The sequence below is a fragment of the Drosophila guanche genome, unplaced genomic scaffold (assembly GCF_900245975.1).
Source record: "Drosophila guanche unplaced genomic scaffold, DGUA_6, whole genome shotgun sequence".
In the NCBI taxonomy this organism is placed as follows: Eukaryota; Metazoa; Arthropoda; class Insecta; order Diptera; family Drosophilidae; genus Drosophila; species Drosophila guanche.
This window is the reverse complement of record NW_022995743.1, coordinates 2125812-2149814: the sequence shown is the minus strand read 5'-3', so window position 1 is coordinate 2149814 and position 24003 is coordinate 2125812. Positions and strand designations below refer to the sequence as shown.

General features: G+C 43.5%; 3 protein-coding genes across 5 annotated transcripts in view; 1 reads left to right on the top strand and 2 right to left on the bottom strand.

Moving 5' to 3' along the window:
- The window catches only part of LOC117591982, a 36765-nt gene extending 15937 nt beyond the window's left edge, over nt 1-20828 (top strand). For 2 of the 3 annotated variants that reach the window (XM_034285422.1, XM_034285424.1), the window contains exons 2-5: nt 18183-18288; nt 18362-18622; nt 18688-18934; nt 19011-20828. In XM_034285422.1, the coding sequence (XP_034141313.1) occupies nt 18183-18288; nt 18362-18622; nt 18688-18934; nt 19011-19896 (1500 nt within the window). In that variant the 3' untranslated portion in view covers nt 19897-20828. Of the gene's footprint in view, nt 1-1580; nt 2032-18182; nt 18289-18361; nt 18623-18687; nt 18935-19010 lie in introns of those variants that run through there. The other variant, XM_034285423.1, reaches the window with a different exon arrangement.
- Nucleotides 20829-22832: 2004 nt separating this feature from the next.
- LOC117591991 (immune-induced peptide 18) lies at nt 22833-23165 on the bottom strand. The gene has a single exon (XM_034285435.1). The coding sequence runs from the start codon at nt 23080-23082 to the stop codon at nt 22882-22884; it is 201 nt and encodes a 66-aa protein (XP_034141326.1). The 5' UTR covers nt 23083-23165; the 3' UTR covers nt 22833-22881.
- A 44-nt stretch (nt 23166-23209) lies between these two features.
- On the bottom strand, nt 23210-23817 carry LOC117591989. The gene is made up of 3 exons (XM_034285433.1): nt 23667-23817; nt 23533-23608; nt 23210-23466 (listed from the first exon to the last, which is right to left on the bottom strand). The coding sequence occupies exons 1-3, from the start codon at nt 23708-23710 to the stop codon at nt 23227-23229; spliced, it is 360 nt and encodes a 119-aa protein (XP_034141324.1). The 5' UTR covers nt 23711-23817; the 3' UTR covers nt 23210-23226.
- Nucleotides 23818-24003: the final 186 nt, after the last annotated feature.

Genomic DNA, 24003 nt, shown 5'->3' with positions numbered 1-24003 from the left:
TGCTTCAGTTGCTGTTCGCTGTTCGCTGGCGCTGTCGCTGCCTCTGCCGCTGCTGATTATTACGATAAAGCATAATGATTACATTTTTAGTAGTAGCTTTCCTGAAGGAGCAAGCAGGATGGCAAGTGAGAGGGAATATTGCTTTGTTATTGTTGTTCTGTAAATCGTAGAGTTTTTGAACTTGTTGTTGGGTTTTTGGATAGGAATTGAAATTGGGTTTGGGTTTGTGCTTAGGTTTGGGCAGCTTGTGATTACGGAGGGTTGCTGTTGCTCTTCTGTTCGGGCTGGCAAATGCGTCGTTCCAACAATTTTCAAATTCTCAGGGTTAGAGTTACTAGATGAAGTACCTAAAAGGGTAGAGAGAAAGAAAGAGAGAGCAAATAAGAGAGTTTTAGAGGAATTGGCTCTTGCACTTGATTAATTGCGATTTATGCGCCGCTGCTGCTTCTGCTGCTGCTGCTGCGGCTTATGTTCCATGCGATATGGAACTTTTGTGTGTAATTATGGATGGGTTATGGGTGTGGGTATGGGTGGTATGGGCTGAATGGATTGGATTGGATGTGGATGGGTTGCCCGGAGAATAATAAGTAACTGTAATAACGGTCGTTGACATGAGGGTTTCCTGCATTCGTTCGTTCGTTCGTTCGTTTGTTCGTTTGTTCCTTTGCTGCTTAATGTTTTTTGAAATATGAGCAATAGGGATACAGTGAAGGACGATTTGTTGAAGGGTACTGATTATGTAAGATATGCAATTAAGAAGAGCAGGAGGGGTACGCAGCAGGATCATGAGAAACTCACAAGCTGCCTACGAAGCTGCCAGCTGCAGTTGTAAAACGAATATCAGTAAGCAGAGAAAGCAGTGGGATATGGCTAAAGGAAGCTGTGCATGCGTTGGCCAGGGCTACAGGAAGCAGTGCATTCGTGTCTTGTGGGAAGAGAAAACCGTGAATGAGAGGAATATTTTTGCCTTTTTGTTTTGCTTGGCTCATTTGGCAGGCACACCGCACACGACACACACACCAGTAGCCATGCACTCCCACACGGCGTCTGCTGGAAGAGAGAGAGAGAACGCAAGAAAGAGAGCAGCAGGCAGCAAGGAGAACAGAACAGAACCGTGCTGGCAGCCAGCCCAAAGCCATGGAATGGAGCGCAAAATACGTTATATTACAATTGCGGCTATTGTCATTACTTTTGGCCCACATTCAAAGCGGTACCACACACACACACACGCACACATAGTAATAGAGAAGGAGAGCGAAACGAAAGAGAAGCAGCACAGAGCCAAAGAGCAGAAGCAGCCTCATAATTCATAGCCGAACTCATAGCCAAACTTCGGGTGTGCATTGAACACGAGCGCTGTGTGTGCTGCCGAACGCTCTCGTCGGCTTTCGTTGTTGCTCGCTTTGCTGGGTGTCTCTCTATGTGTGTGCGCTCTCATCGGCATTCGGTGCCGCCGCTGTGTTTCTGTATGTAGTGTGTTTGTAATTGATTTTATTAGTTTTGGGTTTTTGTTGTGTGTTTGCTGCTGTCGACGCTGACGCTGGCAGCGCTGATGAATTTAAAAAAATTTTGAATTGCCCGCCCTTAGTCATTGACTAAACGTGCAGCAGTGCGAACGCGGCAAGCGGCATAAAGTTCCAGTGTCTACCCGTGTCTCGGTGTCACCACCACCGCCAACGTTCTCCGATCCGGTACTTTGATTCTATTCCTCCTAAATCGCCAAACATATCCCTGATATATCTGCCACATGCATCAGATATATAGAGAGTTCTCGGCACGCGACAAATAAACGATTTTTGAGTGCTTATACAACAAATAAACCAAACGCAAAACGAAAAGAATAAACGCTAAAGCAAAATTCTAGCTGCAACAATTTGTATAATGTGCCACATTGATAAATAACTAATTAATAACTTTCTTGGGATTAACAACAAACCAGAGAGAGAGAGAGATCCGCGATAACTCTTTACTCAGGATAAAACGGAGAGAGCAACGGCCGAAGGATTTAACCCACAAAACACCAGCAAAATGGTAATTACTTCTCGCAGTCTAGGGAATATATTCCCATATATAAAACCAAATATGAATCAGCCAGAACGAGCCAATTTCTATTTTATTAGCCGAGTTTTAAGTGTGTGTTTGTGTTTGTGTCTCTGGCGCTCCTTAGTCTTAGTCATTAGCCGCAAAGCAAGTGCCGCTCCCCCGCTAGTATCTCTGTCGTTTGGGTGATTTAGACACAGATAAAGATTTGTTCCATATGTCACGCACGGAACTGCAGAGCGCTACAGCGACATCTTGTACATATAAATTCATCTTTTATCTGTTTAATTTTGTGCTCAATAATCATTGATCATCATCGCTAATTTCTATAATTTCCGGTGTCGCAGCACCACAAAAGGCGACTGCGATTCGAACAGAATCCATAAAGCCATTACCCAGTAAATACATTTAATAACGTACAAACTTCGAATGACGTCGCCCGAACACTTCCCGTTTCCAAAGCCTAGAGAATGTGGAGAATATTTCGTATGTATTACGTATTTGTACGATCTGCGCTATCGTCGAGCGGATGTTGGGCTCTAAGCCCAATCGGAATCCTAAAGAGTGCCCTGGAAATGCCCTGGAATCAAAGTTTGAATTGTGGGAATTTCCAATAACTATTAAGCGGATCAGCGGAGCTCCTAGATGTTTAATGTGTAGCTTTAGTCATTGAAAATGTTTATTTATTAGCCATAAAACAGCAAAGAACTCTGTTCTAATGCCCATTATCAGAAGATCCTGGCTCTGCCTGGAACGTGCATCCTTATATCATCCTTAAAAAAAACCCTTTGGCGCTCTCTCTCTCTTTTCTGTCAACACTATTTCCCGCACACAAATTTTGGCAAATTTTCTCTATATAATCGCCATAAATGCAAAATACCGACAGGCCAAAGAAATAGTGAAGAACAATTTTTGGTTTTTGCCAGCTAAATATGTATTCGAAAAAGTGTTTGGCATCTGTGTGTTGGGAGATTTTGTGGATCTATTCTGTGAGTATCGTTGGGGTATACAAAATACACTTTTTGGCACATTAAGAACACCGCAAAATGCGAAGAGTCAGCCAAATATGAAATTATGAGTGCGATTATGATTATGATTATGATGATGATGTTGTTATAATTAGAGAACAACGAAAGCGAAAAACGATTCGTAATTATTCAAAAATTGACTTGAAGCAGTCGTCGTCGTGGTCGTTGGTGCTGGCTGCTGGCTGCTGGTTAGACTTGGGGCAGCTGCCGTACAGATCGCATATAGATTTTAGTTATGGTCTTAGTTTCGTGTGTGCGCTTCCATTGCAGCTATTTTTAAGCACACACACACTTGGACACACGAATTACACTTCAAGTGCTTAATCATGGCCCGAACACACCGAGCGTCGAAACTTTTACACAAATCATATTCCCCCCACCAATACATAAATCCCACTCCCTCCTGGGCAGCTCTTCCTCCGACTTCTTCTTCTCCTCCTCCTCCTGCTGCTGCCCCATTCAGGGCACACGCCTCTTGCAACTGTTCTTTCGTTTATTTCTTTCATTTTCCATTGAAAAACCAAAAGCGAGAATGTGGACGATATGTTTCCACTCAAAATGTTCGGTTCCGTTCGGTTCTAGGGAGGAGGGGAGGAGCTGCCCACACACACACACACACACACATGCAGACTCTGTCGATAATCGTGGAATACATTATTATTATTATTAGTATTTGGGTGGGGAACACACACATAAATGGCCAAAAAAAAGTGCCTGTAATGAGCATTGCTCGATACGAAATTACTTGCTTACATATTTCAGGCATGCTTCACGAGCAAATTGCCAAATTAAAACGATTCCAAATATAATGAATGTCTGGGCAATGTCAGTGTGGGGTGTTTGTTCTATGTGTACTCTAAGATGTGTAACAGATGATTGAGGGATCGAGGAATTGGTAATGCCTTTGTTCTAGCTAACGGCAAGTCTTCACCAAACCAAACTGAAACTTTTATGCTCAACAACTGAGAGTCCTTGAAGGGTTTCTAACCTTCTTGAATCAATTGGCTTAAACCCTGACATTGCTCTCTCTCTTACATATTCAAGCCACACACTGACAGCTCCTGCTGCTGCTCCTCCCTGTCCTGCGCTCTGCCTGTCCATCGAAATGGCAATTATTTGAATTTATTTTTAATGTTTCAATAGACATGTGTGTGTGTGTTTCCTCTAATTTTTAGCATCTGGAATGGGATTTTGATCTCTGTTTCCATGTGTCTGCTCGGTTGACTACTTAATTTCCAAGTGCCATAAAAATTTCGATTTGGAATTTCAAATTGAAACGTCTCCCACTTCCCCCTCTTTGTATGTATGTCCAAAAACAGTTGAAACGCATTTGGTGTTGAAAATATGTTGGATTATTTATCGCTTCAAGTGCTTATAAATATTTAAAAAGCTTCTCAAAATGAAATAAACAATTAGTTTATTTATTGACACTTGATTTGAGATTGGTGGGCGGGGGGGTTGTCCCTTAAAGTGCTGCCTGCTGAAAGGCAAAACATTATTGAGATTTCTTTTCCCCTTTCCTCAGACATTTCCCGCATCGAATGTCGAATGCAAATTCGTTCCATCACTCATAAGCTCTCACGCGCGCATAGCTTTTCCCCCCGTAAAGGAAAATTAATGCAAGTGTAGGGAAAAAGTGGCCCCGCCACAAACAATGCTTGTCCAGCTGTCCATCAGTCAGACAGTCAGTCCGTCAGTCTGTGCTTCCTTCAAGCCCCCGTCCACAGTTCAGGTTGAGTCACCGCACACACGTCTCTCATCTATGGCCATCCTGGACGCTGCAACAGAGATGAGAGCGTGAGTCGGGCTGGAGGAACTTACAAAAGAATTTTGTATTAAAGCCAAGAGTTTATTTAGATTTAAAGCAAAACTTGAGCCGAAAATCTGCAAAGATTCCCTTTTATAACAACTTCCATTTAAATTCTATCAAAAATGACAACTTTGAGTGCGACTTTAAAGCTTTCTGCCCATTCATCGCTTGGCCTCACGCGACCATCGCTGGCACAGCACTCACGCGGCAGCGGCACACTCATCGAGGAGTGTGTGTTTCGTGGGGACTCTCTTTTGAGTTTTAATCCCCATTGGCCCTGGTTGCCCACACAATAAACTCTGACAATCAATCAATGCACGTGTTTGAATATTTTTTGATATTTGCCGCTGATGGGAGAATTTTTGACAAATCAGTCAGCCAAGGGGGTGGGGGGCTAGAGCTTAGTTTTTTGGCTAGCAAAGGACAAGGCATGGCATATGGAAAAATATAAATTTGTACACACTCGTGGGTCTTGTTTGAGGCGTCACCCCGAAAGTTGTTCAATTAAAGGCGATTTAAATGTATAGAAGTTGCTCCAACGAGCTAAACTGAGACCAAGACAGAGAGAGAGAGAGAAAGAGAGAGAGATACATATACGAACCAAGTGGAATGTCTTAATTAATTTTAATTATTTTCAATGGGCATCGACTATGAAACACGAAGAAAGGAACGGCAGCGGCAGCGGCAGCGGCGATAAGAGCAGCAATTAAGTAACGAATTAATAGCAATCGACTTATAAATAAATACTTATGATGGTACCCACAGGCACCGCTTAGGGGTAACATGACAATTGGTTGCGCCGCTTAACCCGCTCTCCCAAACCCGAACCCGAATCCGAACCCGAACCCCAAGCCAACCGAATCGTCGCCCTCTTTTTCTGGCAATTTTCGGGCGCTAAAGTTTTCACGCCACCCAAAAGTGTTGGCTGCCTGGCTTGCATTTTCCCAACTATTAGGAGTTTTACCATATGCCCAAAATGCGGGTACCGGGCTCGCATTAATTTATTTGTCTGCAACATGCAAACCAATTGACAATCAAACGCAATTAGTCACAATAAAACGTGAAATGGAAACGCATTTTGCTGCTCAACCAAAAAAAGAAACACACAAAAAGAAACAGAATACAAATGAAGAATTTCTATATGTGATGAGATCCAGATACGGGATCTGGGGATTGCCTTGAAATGTTTCCTTTTGTTCATAAATTATGATCACAGTACAAGAGAAAGATAAATCATCATTTGCCTCAGGTCAAGGTGAACTTATTTCACCACAGGGCAATCTCTCCATCGCTATTCCTTTCTAGCGCTTGTCTTCCCGAGCGTGGTGAATAAGTTATTGGCGTAGAACGTCACCTTGTTAGTAAATTCACCTTGGGCGCAGGTAGCACGTTGTCGTCGCCAGCGAGGAAGAAAAATTGAAGAATTGAGAGAGCGCAACGTTGAGTTTTGCTGAAGCAAATCAAAGTGTTTTTGGGCTTAACTTGAGGCAATTAATCATTCAATAATGTTCAGGGACAAGCGCGCGACAAAACAGTGGAAGATGCTCTCTCTCCCTCTGCTACTCTCTCTTTGAAGTAAAGATGCGCTCTCTTTGCAAAATTTATCTCCACTCTCTCTTTAAAGTCAATCTGAATTCTAATCTAACTTAACGCAAATTTCAACCCTAAAGCCATTGGCTACCATTCGCATATGGCAGGAATTTGGACTTGGCCTACTTAGCGTTGGCTTCCCATGGCTTGCCCCTTTTCAGCGCTTCACAAAATTAATAGGAATTCTTGCCTTATACCTAGATTAGCAATATTTGATAAGTATTGTATGGGTGATGGGCAGATCCAGCCATTTGTTAGTGGTGCAGAAAAAAAAGAGCAATGCCAGGAGAGACACTGCAAAAAAGGGGTTGCTGTTGCTGTTGCTGTTGCTGTTGCTTGGGTTGCATCATCCTCGTCATCGTCGGTCATAATGATCTTCATTGTCGTTTGCCGTTTGTGTGTGGTTGTTGTTGGGTTTGTTCAGCATTTCGCATGGCGTGCACTTAATAAAATAGGATTAACATTTTATAGTGAACGTCTGTGCCCGGTCTCCACTTTTGCGCCTGTGTGTGTGTGTGTGTGAGTGTATTCCCTGGTTCCTTTTGTAAATTTCAACAACTGCGCATTGCTGTCGTTTCTCCATGTGGCATTTAGACGTTGCCTTTGCTGTAGTTGTACTTGTAGGTATGTATGTCTGTATGTATAACCAGTTATTGGAATAATGACAGCTGTGTGATATGCTGAACGGGGACCTCTCGAGAACACTCGAAACAAACAGAAACAGCAAAACTCCCGGCCGAAGGCCATTTGTCGCTGTCCTTTAAAGCTAATTCCTTTAGTAAATGCAATATATTGTTTACTTTTATTGAAGTGCTTTCAGGAGTTCACTTTGAACTTTATGTGCAAGTAAACAAATCTCCTTTCAGGCATGATCTTTGCTGTGTGAAATTAGGCAAAGAATGTGCCACTTCACAGCAGCTTATGCTCCCCACTCCAACAGGCAATCATTAGCCTGCCAATTGCCTGCCTCTCTTTCTTCGTCTCTTCCCACTCTCTCTCTCTCTGCTCTTTAAGCGTGAGCTACTTTTGTGCTCTCTTTTGAGCAGGCATAACTTATGCATCAACGCGTACCAATTTCAGCATAAATCGCGCTGTCACCCCGATCTCTGCCTTTTGTCATCATCATCGGGAGTCGTCGTTGTCCCTCGCTCTATCCCTGTCTCTCTCTCCCTTCATATGCCTCTCTTTAAGTTCGTTTTGATTGTTTTTTGTTTTGTCGTTAAAATATTTCTTTTTATTTTTTGGGTGTGTTCTGTATTTTAATGGCTCTATGGAGCTGAAGCCCAAAACGCTTGCGCACTGCGCTGCCACTTCCTTTCGTCTCGCATTCACACACATGCACACACACAGTCCCCCCCTCACTGCCAACTATATTTTAGCTTGTATAATTTCTTTCGAATTTGTCAAAGAAAAGAGACAAGAAAGAGAGGAGGCAAAATGAGCGTAGAAAAAACAAAAGTAACATGATTTCAGTTTTTACTTGAAGTAAATCGAGATGCACACACACACACCCGCACATACTCCACTCGTTTCGCCCGCTAATCCCTCAAATGTCTCGTTTTGGTCGTAGGCAGAGAGACGGAGACAGCGACACAAAAGGAAGAGTGTGGTGTGGTGGGGTGAGAGTGTGGGGACGACTCACTTTGAATTATTAAAACCTAATCTTGATTCTACAATTTCAGTTAGAGTTCAAACAAAAAACAAAAAGAAAGAGTAAGAGTGTGAGTGTGAGGGCGATGCGGAAAAGGGGATTGGTATACATTTTAATATGTGACTTCGATGCGATCGCACGAACAAGAGCTGCGTCGTTCGTTTCTCTGTCGCTCGTTCCTCTGCCGCTCTTCCCCTTTTGCAGGTATGCGCGCATCCTCAAGTCGTGGGTTTATCGTGTATCGCCCCCACCTTGAGATGACTCCCGCTCTCGTGCTCTTTCTAACCCGCTCTTCTTCGCTCTCCCACTATTGCTCTGCCGCTCTTCCTTCTTCCCTCTTTGACTGACTTTAGTCTCAATTTTAGGATTAAAAATGTCGTCAGCATTTTTTATGCTGAATTTCAAGCTTCTCAACAAGACTCTCCTTCCATTTGGCATTGATTTTAAGCGGAAAAAAGCTCAAACTACGACTATAAAGCACACACACCCCTGGGGACAGAAGAATTTGCTGCGCTGCTTTGGTCTCTTCTTTGACAGCTGATTTGGGTATTCGTTTGTGGCAGAACTATGCCGCTTTTCGCGTGTATTTGCATGGAAAAGTAGCCGCTAATTGAATTCTACTTAAGAAGAGGCTTTTAGTTAAGATTAAACAACAGTTTTTAATTTCATTTGTGCAGCCATGAATCACAAAAGACCGCCCAAGATCACATGGAAATATCATAGAAATGTTGTTGCCATCTCCCTCCCCGAAAGAATGTGCACAGCCCAAGATCTCATACAAATTGTCTGACCAGTCGCAAATCAGAATCAATCTATATGTGCATATGTATCATTTATACGCTATATAGTAGTAGGCAAAAACTTAATTTATTAAAATTTAAAGCGCAAATGGAGCAACAACAAAAGGCAAATGGCAATCAGTAAGCAGTGTGTGTGTGTGGGGGGTTATAAGGTATGAATCATGCGTCACACTTGCGCATTATAATCGAGAGATGTGGAGCGGTGAGGGAGACTGAACACCACAGGCTTCGGCTTCGACTTCCAACTTCCAACTCCAAGCTTGCATTTCGGAGTTTGCTGTTGCCGTGGGGACTTTGATTCTAGCATCTAGATACTCGCCGCGCAACCCAACTGCGTCCAGGTGTGCAAAGACAAACAAATTTTGTTGCTGCCTGCAACACAACATTTTCTGTGTGTGGGGCACAAGAAAGACATTTGGGGCACCGACACATTATTGTCACTGTGCAAAGAAATGCAAAGAATTCAATGTGTCCGTCCGTGCCGTGCCGTGTGCCCGGACAGCTTAATTAAGGTTATCTATGTGATTAGTTTAGTCAAAAGTTCGTTGTGGCCTGATAGTGTTTCCCTGTGGACACTTGTAAGCCCCCTAAACGATGCAATTAGCAATTAAATTTCCGTTGACCTAATGCTAGGCAAAGTCTTGGGCGACTTATTTATCAATTACAGTTTGTGTGTGTGTGTGTGTGAGTGATAAACAAAAGAGCTTTAAATTATGTGTAGCATTAACCAATTTGTCGTTGACACACCGCACACAGAGGAGATACACAGACACTTCGGCATTCCCATGACTTTAATTACGCTTTAATATTTATTTAGTTCGATAAGGCAAAGGTAATTATTGTGTGCCCCATGACTGTGTCTGGGTGCTGCACCCAAAACCCAAAAATCCTCTAGGAGGTCTGCGTATTTGTTTGACTATCATAGCCATAGGGGGAGGTAATCAACTGGTAATCAAATGCCTAAGTAAATTTGTTCAGCAAATCATTGGTGGTGCTCTTGGGGCAATAATATTATTCCGCATATGAGTAAATTAAGGGAAAAGCACTTTAGACTTTAGTTTAGGGTTGGCAAATGTATTTTAGTGGATTTATTTACCAATTATTTGCGTACCAAAATGTTGATTAATTTCTGCGCCTGTGTGGGGCTGCCTTTAAGTGCTTAGAAAATATTTGTAAACCCATTTTTCAGCCACTTTTAACAATTTACATTTGAAAGTTGTGCACAGCATAATTGTGACAATTTTCGTAGTTGTTTTTGTTAGTTTTATCTCCAAATTTAAAGTGGGTTACCACCACGCCAAGCCAACAAATTAGGTAGAAAATTAGACAACGAAAAAATAGAAAATAAAAAGTTATAAACTATACAAAGAAGGCGTTGAGCAGCGGGGTGGGGCAGCATTTGCACCGCTAGGCGTTCCATTTGGTTTGCTTTTGGGTTTTCTGCGCCTTTGCCTTTGCTTTTTGTCTGTCGCTGTGGGGCGTGGAGGTGGAGTTTCGTTTTTTTTATCAGCATTTGCTTAAATTACCAAGAATTAGTTAACACATTTTTGTTGCTGTTGCTCCCCGCCCCCATGGCTATCTGCTTGGCATAATTAGGCAATTTTTTGGTCGTATTTCTGTGCGCAATTAAATTAATTTCTTCCCTTTGGGTCTTGGCCGCCGCCTGATAAAGTGAAGACAAACATTTAAACTGCAAAAGATGCAACAAAGCACAGACACAGATACATGCAATATTTATGAGATATTAATTGGAGTCGGGGGCTAAGCAGATTACCAGCAATGCCCCAGCAGCAGCAGCTGCAGTTCTGTGCTCTGATTTGCTGCTTTCCCAGGAGTCGGGGAACAGTTTTTGGTACGTGCAAAAACATAAAGAACCGAGTCCACAGGCTGCAGGCACAGTCGCAGCTGACAGCCAGCAATGTGCGTGGCCACCTTTTCAATTCAATTCATTCACTCGGAATGAATAACATTCATGTTCAGGGCAATGAATTAATGCCACGGCATAGCTCCAAAGTGTCGCATGCCAAGAAGGAAGCAATTTAAAATTTGCTCTTTGTAACCGAAATTTGTGTGAGTTTCTTTTTGGCCCAATTAGCTTTCTCCTCCCCCATTGCAAATTCCTTGCATATTTTGTGCCATTAGCTGCTGGTCGATCAATTCTGTTTGCCCCATAAAATGTATCTCTCAGATCTGGGATCTTTCAGTGTGCTGTGTGTGGCAAGTAGAATCGGTTTCTGTGCTGTTCACATTAAGATCAGATACAAAGATACATTATCTGCGCGCGAGCTGAGCTTTATGTGTGTGTGTGTGTGTGTGTGGCAGTAGTAGGCGTTCGTCAATGCTGTGAAGCAATTAAAACGCTTAGGGGGCAGAGCCAGAGGAGCAAGCAGTGCAAAAGGCAGAGGCACAGGCAGAGCCCAGAGTCGTCAATCGTTAGGTCTGAGTCTTTGCTGTCTTGCTACTTAAAGATACATGCCACATACAGCACACACAGAGGCACACACGCAGCACGCAGCACGCAGATGTTGACTCGATTCCGATCGCTTTTGCTTAGGGTTTCTCTCTCTCTCTCTCTCTCTCTGTGGATAGATATAAATAAGCGATATGTGGTGTAATTCGGGTCACTAACCGTTAACAATAAATTTCATTTGTTTAAAAAGAGACTGCGGCACGCCGGGGGCTATGCTGGATTGGCTCTGACTGCCTGCCTGTAAATATAATATTGCCATAAAAATTGACATCCGATCATTTGTAATTATTATTGCCAGCCAGTCAGCCAGTCGGTCGGCTACTGCTTGGCAAGCAGTGTTTGCGGCTTGGCAAGCAGTGGGGCGTGGCCATAGCTTGGATGTGTTTTTCGCCATTGGTTGGCACATATTTACTTACTCTAAAGCACACAGATCTGACTGCGATCCAGCACAAATCATTCTAAATGGTTCGTGTCTCGCGCTCGACTCATTCCCCATGCCTTCCCTAATGGTAATCACAGTGCCATAATTTACATTGAGAGACGACTCCCCCCGCCCCCCTACTACCAGTTCGTTCAACTCGTTCAATCAATCTTAGATTCGGTTCATGGAACAATTAATGCCAAAAAAAGAAGTAAAGGAACAAAAAAAAGCAACGAACAAACCCAACTTATCCGGCGGAGAGTACGCGGCGAGTGCTACGGGGGATGGGTGCAGGGCGGGGAAGGGCTTTCTTTTTTTTTGTGTGGCAAGTTGTGTTGTCTACTTGAAGAGTTTCGGGTTGTTCGGGTGTTCGGTTTGTGGTTGTTGTTTTTTTTTCTTCAGATTTTTCGTTTTAAGACCAACTTAAATGGAACCAGAAATTATTTTTGAACGCCTTCAAGTGCTGCCAGCCAGCCAGCCAGCCAGCCAGCCAGCAACAAAACACATTTAAAAGGAATGGAGGAAAAAGTTGATTCAAAAGTTGGAGGCGCAATCATGACTTGATGCGATTATAAAGAAGTTTTTTGTGTGTGTTTGGGTCTGTGTGGGGCAGGGGGCTGCTCAATACAAATAGAAATTAGATACACACACACACACACACACACACACACACACCATGTGTGTGCTGTGGATACTCAAACAATTTCTCAATATTCAAATGAATTGTTGGAGAAAATGACTAAACCAAAAAATAAGTCAAGAAAAAGGAGATAGAAAACGTAGAACGAAGTGCTTAGAATTGTTTTCTTTTTTTTCTTTCTTGTCTGTGGCTTCATTGGGTCTGCTGTGGCTTTAATAAGTAATAATAATAACCATCACATGTGTCTGCACTGTAGACTCGTAAAGATAACAGCGCCCCCAAGCCCAAGCCCAAGCCCAAGCCCGAGCCAGTGTGAAAGAGTGTAGCCGAACCCACATCAAGCGGAATTTCTAGCCCTGCCCCCCGCTTTACTTTGGAATTGAAAATCTCAAATTTGACTGCTGACTGTTGACTTTCAATTGGAATTGTTGGCCCAGGCATGATGGGATTTTGGCTGCAGACAACATAGTTCTTGACAGTTGACCAAAAGAAAAAAGTTTTAATGAAGTTGCGGGGATTAATGGAATTTTCCCACAATTGCCCAGAAAGTATGCCCAAAATAATGCAGCAGCCAGGCATAGAGAATACATTAAGTGAGTGTAAATACATGCAAAAGGTCGTATTAATGAAATTTAACACTAAATATTCATCAGTTGTGCATCACAGGCAGCATACATAAATTGTACATAAAATGCACACAGAAAATGTAAATTTGACATGCAATGTGAAACCTTCTTCATCGGTAGGGTAAATTCTTTGTCTGGCACAGACATTTAACCGGCAGAGTGACAAACCAATTTGGTCTTTCAGAGACAGAAACACACCAACAATTGGCATGGGGCACCACCACCATATAAGGCGTCGCTGGGCTGGCGGCAACAAAGTTTGGCTGATGGGTCGAGGCGGTGGAGGAGTTGACTCGAACGTCGTAGAGTAATGAACTTGTCAGCCAGGGTGTGTGTGTGTGTGTGTGTGTGTGTGCTGTACAAGAAGTACAAGTAACTACAACTAATGTATGTGAATATGTAAAAATGTATGTATACATATATGTATATGTACTTATGTATGTATGAAGCTGCTCCAATTGTTTCTCCTCCGCTTGCTCTTGGCTTTTGCTGTGTTTTTGTTGTTGTTGGGGAATCAAAGATAAAGGTAATCCATTTGACTTGACGATATCTATGACTGTCACACACAGTCGCAGTCGCAGTCGCAGTCGCAAGCGAAGTCTCTGTCGCAGTCGCAGTCGCAGTCACAGTTAAAGTTTCAGTTCCATTATTCCACCGTTCCCCACCCTTTGTCTCTCTCTCTCTCGCTCTGATTTGAAAACTATGCACAGCTGCGCAATTTCGTATGCGGAGGGAGAGGCTTGGATTTTGGATTTGTTTGGGTTTGGGTTTGGGTTTGGGTTTGGGGTTTGTGCGCTGCTGACTAATGAAATACAACAATAATAATTTAGTAAGTTTCAGACCTACGCATGCGTCGTGGAAACAGCAAAGGGGAGGGGGAGGGAGAGGGGCAATTCTCGCACAAAGCGCAATTTGTCGTCGCCTCGTTGAGGAGTCCGCAAGAGTCGTTGAACCGCGCGTGCTCTCTCTCCTTCCCTCTCTATTACTCTTTTTGGGCGTAGAAAGAAAGAAAAATCTTACAGCTAGGCTAGTTACAATTGTAAGTAGCACATAGACAGAGAGATACTCAGCTACACAGCCACAGCTTTTGCGCTGACAACTGCGCAGGCGCGCGTGTGCGTCATGAAATTAGTTTATTTGTTTGTTTGCCTAAATGTGCCACAGCGGTGCCTGTCTCTGTCTGTGTCTGTGTTTGTGTTTGTGTGCAACAAATTTCTAATAAATTTGTTGTTTCGGCAGCCGTGTCATGGCATGCACACCTGGAGCATAATTCGCCCCAGAGCCAGGAGAGGCAGAGGGGGAGACATGAGCCATGAGTCAATTTCCGTCAGCTGCAGCAGCAGCGCAACTTTGGCACTGTATCAAATTTAGAGTCGAACTTATCTGAGTAATGTATTCATCTATGAGCGTAATCTGTCAGTAATCTAAGACTTTAATCAGCATTAAGAGAATAATGCTAAGAAGTTGCTGGCGTGCTAGATGTCTGATAATTGTCTTGGGAATTTGCCGATTGAAAGAATTTTAAGAATGAGATTTATCTCGGAATGAAAGTAGTTTAAATAAGAAACCATAAAGCGAAGCAGCACTGATGATATTTGACTGAAAGATAAGTTTATTTCTGGAAATTATCTTTGGTCCAATTCTCTGCCCTTTCCTAGCGCAAGAGGAAACACTTGAGGCTGAGCCACTGAGATTTCCTGTTTTTATCGAATATTCTCGGGTAGAGCAATTAACGAAAACTCAATTTTAAAATATCATTCCAAAAATATTGACACTCCTTAGCATTATGGGTAATAGTCGGCTTCTCGCTCTAACTCTCGCTGCCTCTCTCTCGCTCGCTTTAAGTACGAGTAGAAGAAATTTGTTCGAGCGAGAAATGTTCGAGGGGGAGAGCCGCCACTTGAGGCTCCTCCGAGCAACCTTAGAACAATAAACAGCGCACAACAAATTCTTTTTTCTTCTTTTGATTTAAGCACTGAAATCAATGAATAATGCCTGCCACTCGAATGTACTACGCTACACGTACAGAATTTACCACTCGAGAGACCAGACCAGTCCCAAAATGCAGGAGGGGAGCTCGCTCGTTGCCTCTTTTCGGCCACTTGAACGTTCGATGACATTTCGTTTTTAGTTTTTTCTCTTCGTATAATTATTATAATACATAAATTTATGCTACACAGCAGCAGCAGCAGAATGTGGCGAAGAAGTGGAAACAGAGAAAGAGAGAAAGAGAGAGAGAGAGAGCGAAAGAATTTGTGTGTAAAATCATTTCAAGTGTTGCTCGAAAGTTTAACGATGCCCTGCGACTGCGACCAGGTTCAGAGAATCAGTGTGGCTGGGCACGACCAAATAGCTGTACTTTAAGCTCCCAGATTGTACATCTCCATGTGCTCCACACAATTACCATTTTAATTTGAATTTTTGTACCATTTAGTTTTTGAACTATAACGCGGCTTTGGCTTTGGCTTTAACTTTGGCCGAGTGAAATAGTTCAGCGTACTAGGAGGCATGCCGCAGAATACAATAAGTTTGGCTCGTTAATTTGTGGTAATTACTCACACATGGATGTCGGTCCGTGCATTGGATTACGTTACGGAATATCGACTCTGGTCTTGGGAACTGCTCTGTGGTCTCTCCCCCTCTCTCCCCCTCTCTCTCTCTCGCTCTCTCGCTCCGTTATTTTCTGTCCAATATCTGTTTGGGTTGTGGGCAACAGACACACACAATGCCTTTGCTTTATTTTAAGGCACAAGGTTGACTCTTGTTGCTCTACTACGCGCTGTGTGTAGGTTCACAATTGTTAAGGCTATGTAGATACAGTAATTATTTTTCGTTTTCATATTAACAACCAACAACAACAAAAAGATAGATAAAAAAAGAGCCAAGGCACACAACACACACACAGGGACAGGCAATCTAAACCAGTTTTTGTTTAGTGTAATTTCAATGCTTAATTTTTGAAGTCACAATTGATTGGAGTGAGTGATTATTTTGGCTGTCAAAAAATAACATTTACCGCCAAATATGTAACACAAAATTGGGCAAGACAGGAAATATTAGCTCTGGCTAAGCGATCTTTTGTTAGGACAAGACTGGCTAATTCTCGCAGCTTTCAACTTCATCTTTGGACTAAGTTGAGACGGTGCTGAGGCCCCACCCTGGCCAGAACCAGACACACGTCTCGCATTTCAATGATTTCAAAAACATAAAAGTCCAGTCAGCTCATGACTAAAACTTAAACATTACCTTACAAGACGACAATAATAATTAATTGTTGTGTTAATAAATAAGCGATGAATGTACATTGAACATATAGGAAGAGAGCAGCAAATAAATATAATAATAATAATAAGCACACGCGCGCCGCTGACTAAGTTTTCCTGCGGATAGACATAGACATATATATCTACATATCTGCTTAAACACATATTCATTCATTCGGTTGTACATATGTACGTTTGTCTATATAAATTGTAAATCAGATACGGCATAAATATTGAACACATGGCGGCGGTTTGTGCAAGACTTGTGGGGGTGCTCGGCGGGAGGGGGAGGCATAGGAACGAAAATTGAAATAAAATAAAGCACCATAAAACGTACTTAAAGATTGAGGGAGAGAGAGAGAGAGAGAGAGCGAGAGACGAGCGTTTGATGGGACCAGGAATGGGCCGGGCGCAGCGCAGTGACGAGGGGAATCAATGGAAGTGTTTTTGTTTCTTTTTTTTTTTGTGGAGAGCCAAAAGACGAAGACCAAGTACGGGCGGAACAGCAAAGTAAAGGAAAGAGTGTATAGCCAAACTAGCTATAGCTCTGTATAATATTATAATTATAGCAAAGATCTTTACCACTTAGACCTCTCTCTTCCTCTAGGCCAACTAAAGGTGCATTTTCTTGCAAGGTGACATCTCACCACAGTGCATCTCTATCCCTTTCTAGCGCTTGCTGGTTGATAAGTGGTGAATAAACTATCCTCCCCCACAGCGGAGAACTTTACCTTCTAAGTAATTTCACCATGGGCCAGCTTCACTGTAGCAGCCGCACATTGGATATGCTCAATATGTGCGGACCATATGGATGTATTGATTTACATGCACATAATATGTATGTACATCGTAAATGCTTGAAGAATTGCGATCGAGTGTATTTGATCTTGGTATAATTGGCTGTCAGTGCGACGTTTGATCGAGCCCCACAAACACACGCACACACAGCTACACACACACACACACAAGCAGCTCTTCTGGGTTGAGCAAAATGTCCGCAGCTGGCATTTGTCGCTGTATTTGTGTCTGAGTTTTTGTTAATTTATAAATTAAAACGCGTTTCATGGCATTATTTGTTGTGTCGCTTTGCTCGGGGTTCTCTGTGTGCTTTTTCTTGCCTTCTTTTCAATCATTTTGATTGTTCGACATTCATATTCATATTTTAATTCTTCTTAGTCCATTTTTGTTCATGGCCTGCACACATTTGGCCAACCCACACCCCTGCCCCGTCTCTGCCGTTTCGCTAATTGAAAATCAATTAATGCGACTGCAGCTCCTCTCACCACAGCCCTGCTCCATCTCCAATCTCTCCATTCCATTCTCTCCACTCTCCACTCTCCTTCTCTCCGTATCTGCCGCCGCAGCAGTCATGTCAAAGTCAGCAATCAGCCATGCGAGGGAGGGCACTGGGGAGCGAGCTGCAAAATCCTTTTGTTTTCATTGACTCTCTAAGGCTTTGGCCAACACACACACACACACACACAAAAAATAAGTTTAATTGATGTGCTCGAAGTATCTCGCCGACATGCGAAATATTTCATTTTGTCTCGAGTTTTGGCCGAAACGATCAACGATCAACGATCATCATCATCATCATTAGGTTCATTGAATCTTGAGGTGCGTCTCAGAGCCAGAAGCGCGCTTCTTATGGTTGGGGGAATGTGGCACAAGTTTTGCATGCCAAAGTATGCCCCGAACAGCCAACGGAGGGGGAATTATAATTCAGATTTTGCCGGTTATTTCGGGCTGCTAATCAATGAACATTCAATGCGATTCGCTACTTCTTACCCCTTTCTCGCTACTTGGTTCTCGTTACTGATTTCTCTCCCCGCTCTTCTTGCAGGTCAACAAACAGTATACGGCCAACGATCTGGAGGCTTTTATGAAGATTGCCGCCAATTGGCAGAATTCCAATCACAGCTTACTGGAGGGCGTCGACTTGAAGACGGGTAAGTGAACGTTAAAATCATTTCAGCAGCAATCAACGGACAGACCATTAAACTTGCAACATTTCCCCTGCAGAAATGACACAATACATGAACAATCCATCGATGAACATGTACAAGAAACGTGAACGCACTCAGAACTGGAATCACCAGGAGAAGAAATATTTGCTCGATTTGTGCCGCAAGGATATGCGCATCATAGAGAACAAGCGACTGGATGCAGGACTCACCGCTGTCAAGAACAAGGCCTGGAAGATTATACACCAGAAGTTCTCCAATCAATTTGGCACCGATCGCACGTGCAATCGCCTCAAGGAGCAGTGGCGTCGCATGAAAGGTGAGTTCGAGGGATTTTCGATTGAATTTCTGAACTATTTTTCAATGTTCTTTGCTTTTGTTTAGCCTGCACACGCAATGAGATACTCGACTATAATAATCGCTTGGCCAGATTCGGGCCGGAGGTCGCTGATCGCAAGAAGCCATCGCCGTTTACGTTCGAGGTGTGGGACTTTATGCAGGAGGCCAAGAAGGCCTGCAAATCGGAGGCCCTGGATGGCATTGACTATTCAAAGATTCCGCTGGCCCTGGAGGAGGGTTTCGACTATCGCGAGGACTACAAATTCAATGGCGATGAGCATGACATGGATGAGTAAGTCACCAGAGAGCGCTCTCACCCGCTGGATAGCCACGATTAACGCTCTTCTCTCTCTGTTCCCCTCAAGCAGCAGTCGTACACCACCGCAGGAGATGTGCGATGTGGACATCAAGGAGGAGGAACACAACGAGACCTTTGATGAGAAATACAACAGTCATCATCTGAACCAGAGCGACATCCTACGCGGCGGAGGCGAGCGTCTGAGTGTGTCTCCGAATCACAGTCGCAATGGCATACACGAGGCCGAGAGTCCTGCCACAGTGTCGACAGCCGTGGCACTCGATGCGAGTGCCGGCGGTGGGGGCTTTATGCCGGGCGCCGCAGACATGTCCGGCTTCCAGGCCAACTTCAACATGAACAACATATCCGCCACGCTGGAGGCACTGAATGCCTTGAGAACGGGCCAGTTCCCCAGTGCGGCAGCTGCCGCCGCAGCCGCCATACAACAGCATCAGGCGCAGGCACAGGCACAGGCGCAGGCTCAGGCTCAGGTGGTCGCCCTGCAGCAGCACAAGAGCAGCAGCAACAGCAACAACAACAATAACAACAACAATGAGGACGATGATGAGCTGCTGAAGCCATCGCCCAAGCGTCGGCGCACCAACAGCGGCAGCGTGTTGAGCATCGAGGATCAGCCGCAGGCACTGACCACCACAGCCATGCCGCTCGCGACGGACTGCCAGGCCCTGGAGCGATCGAGCAGCAGCAGCAACGGACTGGGCGTTGGCGTCGCAACTGTCAGCCCCAGCAGCAGCGGCATCAACAGCAACAGCAACAGCAACAACTTCGAGCTGCGCCTGTTCATGGAGATGCAGAGCAAGGAGCACATGATGCGCATGAAGATCCTCGAAGTGCAGCTGCAGTCGGCCAAGCACAGTCGTGACCTGATCGAGATCAACAAGACGCTGGCGCTGCAGAAGCTGCAGGAATTGGCCAGCAAGCGGCTGCCCAGTTAGGGCAGAGTCCAGCGGCCGTGCAGCGTTTCATGTTATGTTAGTTGTAGCCCTAAAAACACACACAGAAACGACTCCAAGTGCTGCGTTCGCAGGCAGAGAGCGTAGCTGGGGATCGTTAAGAGTTAGTTTTAGAATCTTACATTTAAGTTTTAGCAGCAGAAACCACACACACAAAAACCAGCACACACCAGAACACACACACACAAACAGAGTCGCAAAACAGTTAGAGACACCGAGTTGCATGCACTCCACAACATTCCTGGCACTTGTTGATCAGTATTTGAAAAGAAAAAAGAAAGCTAGAAGCGAAAACCCACACAACCAGAAACCCAAACCCAAACCCAAACCCAAGAGATGAAGAAAGAGGACCGTCAGCAGGCGCTCGAAAGTATGCCATAATTTCTCTTGCTAGCCTACCTCACACACACACCTATCAGACACACACACACACACACACACACACACACTACTCTACTGGCCTCACCAGCACTTGACCAAGTCAAGTCAAGTTTTTAGTTTGTAGTTTTTTTAGTACGTAAAACGAGGCGGCAGAATATCATTCTCCAAGTTGCTCAACTACCACAAATGTATTGTACTTACGTTCTGTTGCTTTTGACGTTCACACCAACACTAACGAACTGCTTATACCATGTATGTGTATGTGTTTATGTACATATTTTATAGGCTTTTCTTTTCTTGTATTCCCCAGACAGCAAGCAGTCGCCTTTTTGCTTTCAAATTTTGGAACTTGTATTTATTTTATAATTTGTATAGACTTTATGTTGATACCACCCCCCTGCCCCCTTCCCTGCTCTGAAAGCGGCGGAATGTGTTTTGTGTTTTGAGTTTTGAATGCCATATTAAATGAAAGTTTCATTTTATTTTCCAAACAAATTGTTACCCTAAATGATAAACAAAAAAAGCGAAAGAAAGAAAAAAACAGCCCTATATATTATTATATCATATGTTTTAAGAGAGAGCTCCCAACCCACTAGCCACTGTCGGGCAGGCCGGGATGGAGCAACCCCGCGGACCTGCAAGGGCTTCTATGTAAATGGAAAAATACAAATTATTTTAAATAAAAAAAAGTGGAAAGAATATGATGTTGGGCTTAAAGTAATTTATATCGGATTAAATATGAGTTTATAAGGTTTTTCCCCTGCTATTGCTTGCCACTTTGTCCAGTTGTTACCTTGGCCATTGAGACCATTTGCTGGTCCACCTTGCCCAGCTCTGACTGCACCTCATTCTGCTGCTGCACGAGTTTGGAGCGCAGCTTCATCAGTTGTTCGCGTTGCTGTTTAGGAAGTAAAGGGAAAGCTTCCACGATTTTCAGTTCTTTTCATTAGAAATACTCACAATTTTCAGAAAGTGCACATTCTCGCCGGCGCGGGCTCTTTCGTACAGGAAATTGCTGGCATTTCTAGAAATATTTTAAAGTTACAAAATAAATCTTTGCCTACTTCGTTTCTACTCACTTGCAGCTTTGTGTAAACCAAACTTTAGGCACAGTTGCAAGTCGGAAAAGTACTTTCTGCATGGTTGATAATTTTTTGTTAAAAAAAAAAACGGGAGAAGATAACTAAAATTTATTTCTAAAAATATGGAAAGTTACTTGGGCATGCCAGAGGCTGACTGAAATGTGAATCTGTTTGGGAATGGCATCGCCTACTTTGACTGAAATCGAGTAACTCAATCCTCTCCACCCATTGACTTTTTGATTCGCTCAATGGAATTTTCTAGCTGCTCAATTTGCTTCAGCAGCGATTTCTTCACAGACTTTGAATCCTCGGAAAAGCCCCGCTCAACGGCTTTGATTTCGTTCTTTAAGTCCTCGATCTGTGCCATCATTTCTTCAATTTTATTTTGTCGTATTTTCTTTAGTTGTTCCATTTCCTTGGGGACATAGAAAAGATAAGCTTTTGCCTGTGAATTGGCTGTGAATTGAATGCACTCACAATTCTCTTAAAATGAGTTTTCTCCTCGCCCCTGCCTTTGTCCCGGAAGGAGTGTCTGTTTTCAATGGGTCAAAAATGTATAAACGAATCAAAATCCAGGCTATACGCACCTTATTCCGCCTGTGACCAGCACATCCCTGGCTCTCAGCAGACTTACGGCTCGGAAGACTGTGCCAAACATGCTTAAAAATAATTGCTTAAAATTTGGAATATGAAACGAATTTTGATGCTGGCAGCAGAGCAGTTTTCCAGTGCTGACTTGATGGACTTTTTCTCTATGTCTTCTTTTCGGGCTTGCCGCTGATGTTCTCCAAATTCTTGATATGCTTTTCGATTTTTTCAATTTTTGAATTGATTAATTTGCGTTCCTCTATAATTCTCTTGCGTATGGTGTCCAGCTGGTGGCGTTGTTTCTGGAAACAAAACTGGTCTCAAAATGAAGTTGTACTTTGTTTGACTTAAAGACAAACCTTTTGCATATAGGGAATATTGGAACGTACGCTGCCTAGATAAGAGAATTTGAAGGACAATCGACTGTTTGTAAGAGAAAAAGAGTTGCTTTGAGGGAAAGTTAATTGAAGTTAAAGCTGGAACTTACTTAACTGCTGGCTGATATTTATTGAATATTTTCAGTGGCTGCCGATAATTTCTGGCTATTTGGTAGCTTAGAAATTGCACAATTTCAGACATTTTTAAAGGGATTTGGAATTTAAATGAAATATTTATTTATGCTAAAACATGATACGGGGAATAAGAAAGGGGAACTGAAAGGGAATAAATGACAATTAAAGTCTGGCCTGGCAAGCATTATTTATTATTTCTTCCGTGAGTCACGCAAACATTTTCTTTACTGATAAGCACAAAAATCCCCTTCGCCGTTTGATTGATTTGTTTATGGCGACAGATTTCCGCTCTGCAATAATTGTTTATGTGGCGAAATAGCAGCTCCCCAGAAAAAATAACACAACAATCACCTAATATTTCTTTATATATTTTTGGCAAATTTATTAAGTCACTTTTTGTTGTCCTAAGCGTACATGGTCTTGGGTTGACTTGGTCTACGCACTGGCGAATCGTAGATGAATGGACGTGGTGCCGGCGGCGACCTGAAAGGATTTCCGCCAGCTCCTCCAGGACTGGGAGATCCGCGAGATGGCGATCCCTGGCTGGGCGAGATCAGGCATCCCAGCAGAGCGAACAGCAGACAGCACAGTGCGAACAGCTTCATTGTTTTGTAATCTTTGGTTTACTGAATGTTCATCTCAGTGGGGATGAGTGCTTTTATAGGTCTGTGGGAGAGTGAGACGCTCTGCTGATAATCGTTGCGCTGATACTGTGAACCCCTCGGGGGGATTTTTTGCAGCCACTGAAATCAACGACATTGGGTGATTTTTTTCTTCTCTGCTGGCGCAGCAGGTGGCGAGGTGGGGCTTGCTTCCATCTGGCTCTCGGCTGTTGCTTTTGCTGTTTTCGCTTGCTCTTTCGCTTCCATTTCTAGGTTCCTGTCAAACTCCAAGCGCTTTATGTCACGCGTCAAGTCGCTTACCATCCTCTCGAGTCCCCGAACCTTACTGGTTAGCATGCGCGTGAGTGCCGCCAGTTGATGTCGTTCCTGTAGAAAATTGAATAGTGAATTTGGTGATTGGTGCACCCCCGACAGTTTGTAGCCACAGTTTACCGTCAGCAGATCCTCGAATTTCAGATTAGTTTCAATCTGGCTGGTCATGCTATTGTTGAATTTGATCAAATTGCCGCTGTCAAAAAAAAAGATGCAACTTATTGGGGGACTGTGCGGGATTACTCAGACCTCACCGCAGTATGCAGCCACCACGGAACTGACTCCAGATTCTATTCATTATGCTACTAATTTTGTGCTGATGATCCGCCAAGACAGGCAATTTAATGCAGCCAGAAAATTAGAGAATTTATTTTTGTATTTTGAGTAATGTGTGTGACATAAACTAATAAGAAGCCTCTGAGAGTTCCATTTACTGGCAAGGGTTTCAGTTCCAATTAGAATTCTCTCAAAGCGGTCAGCTTTTGTTTGTGGTCGCATAGCAGTCAGCTTGCGTTTACAGCTCAGCCAGCACTGGTGGTGCACTTCAGGCATACTTGCAGGCTGAACAATTTCGTGCAATGCATCTTTTGT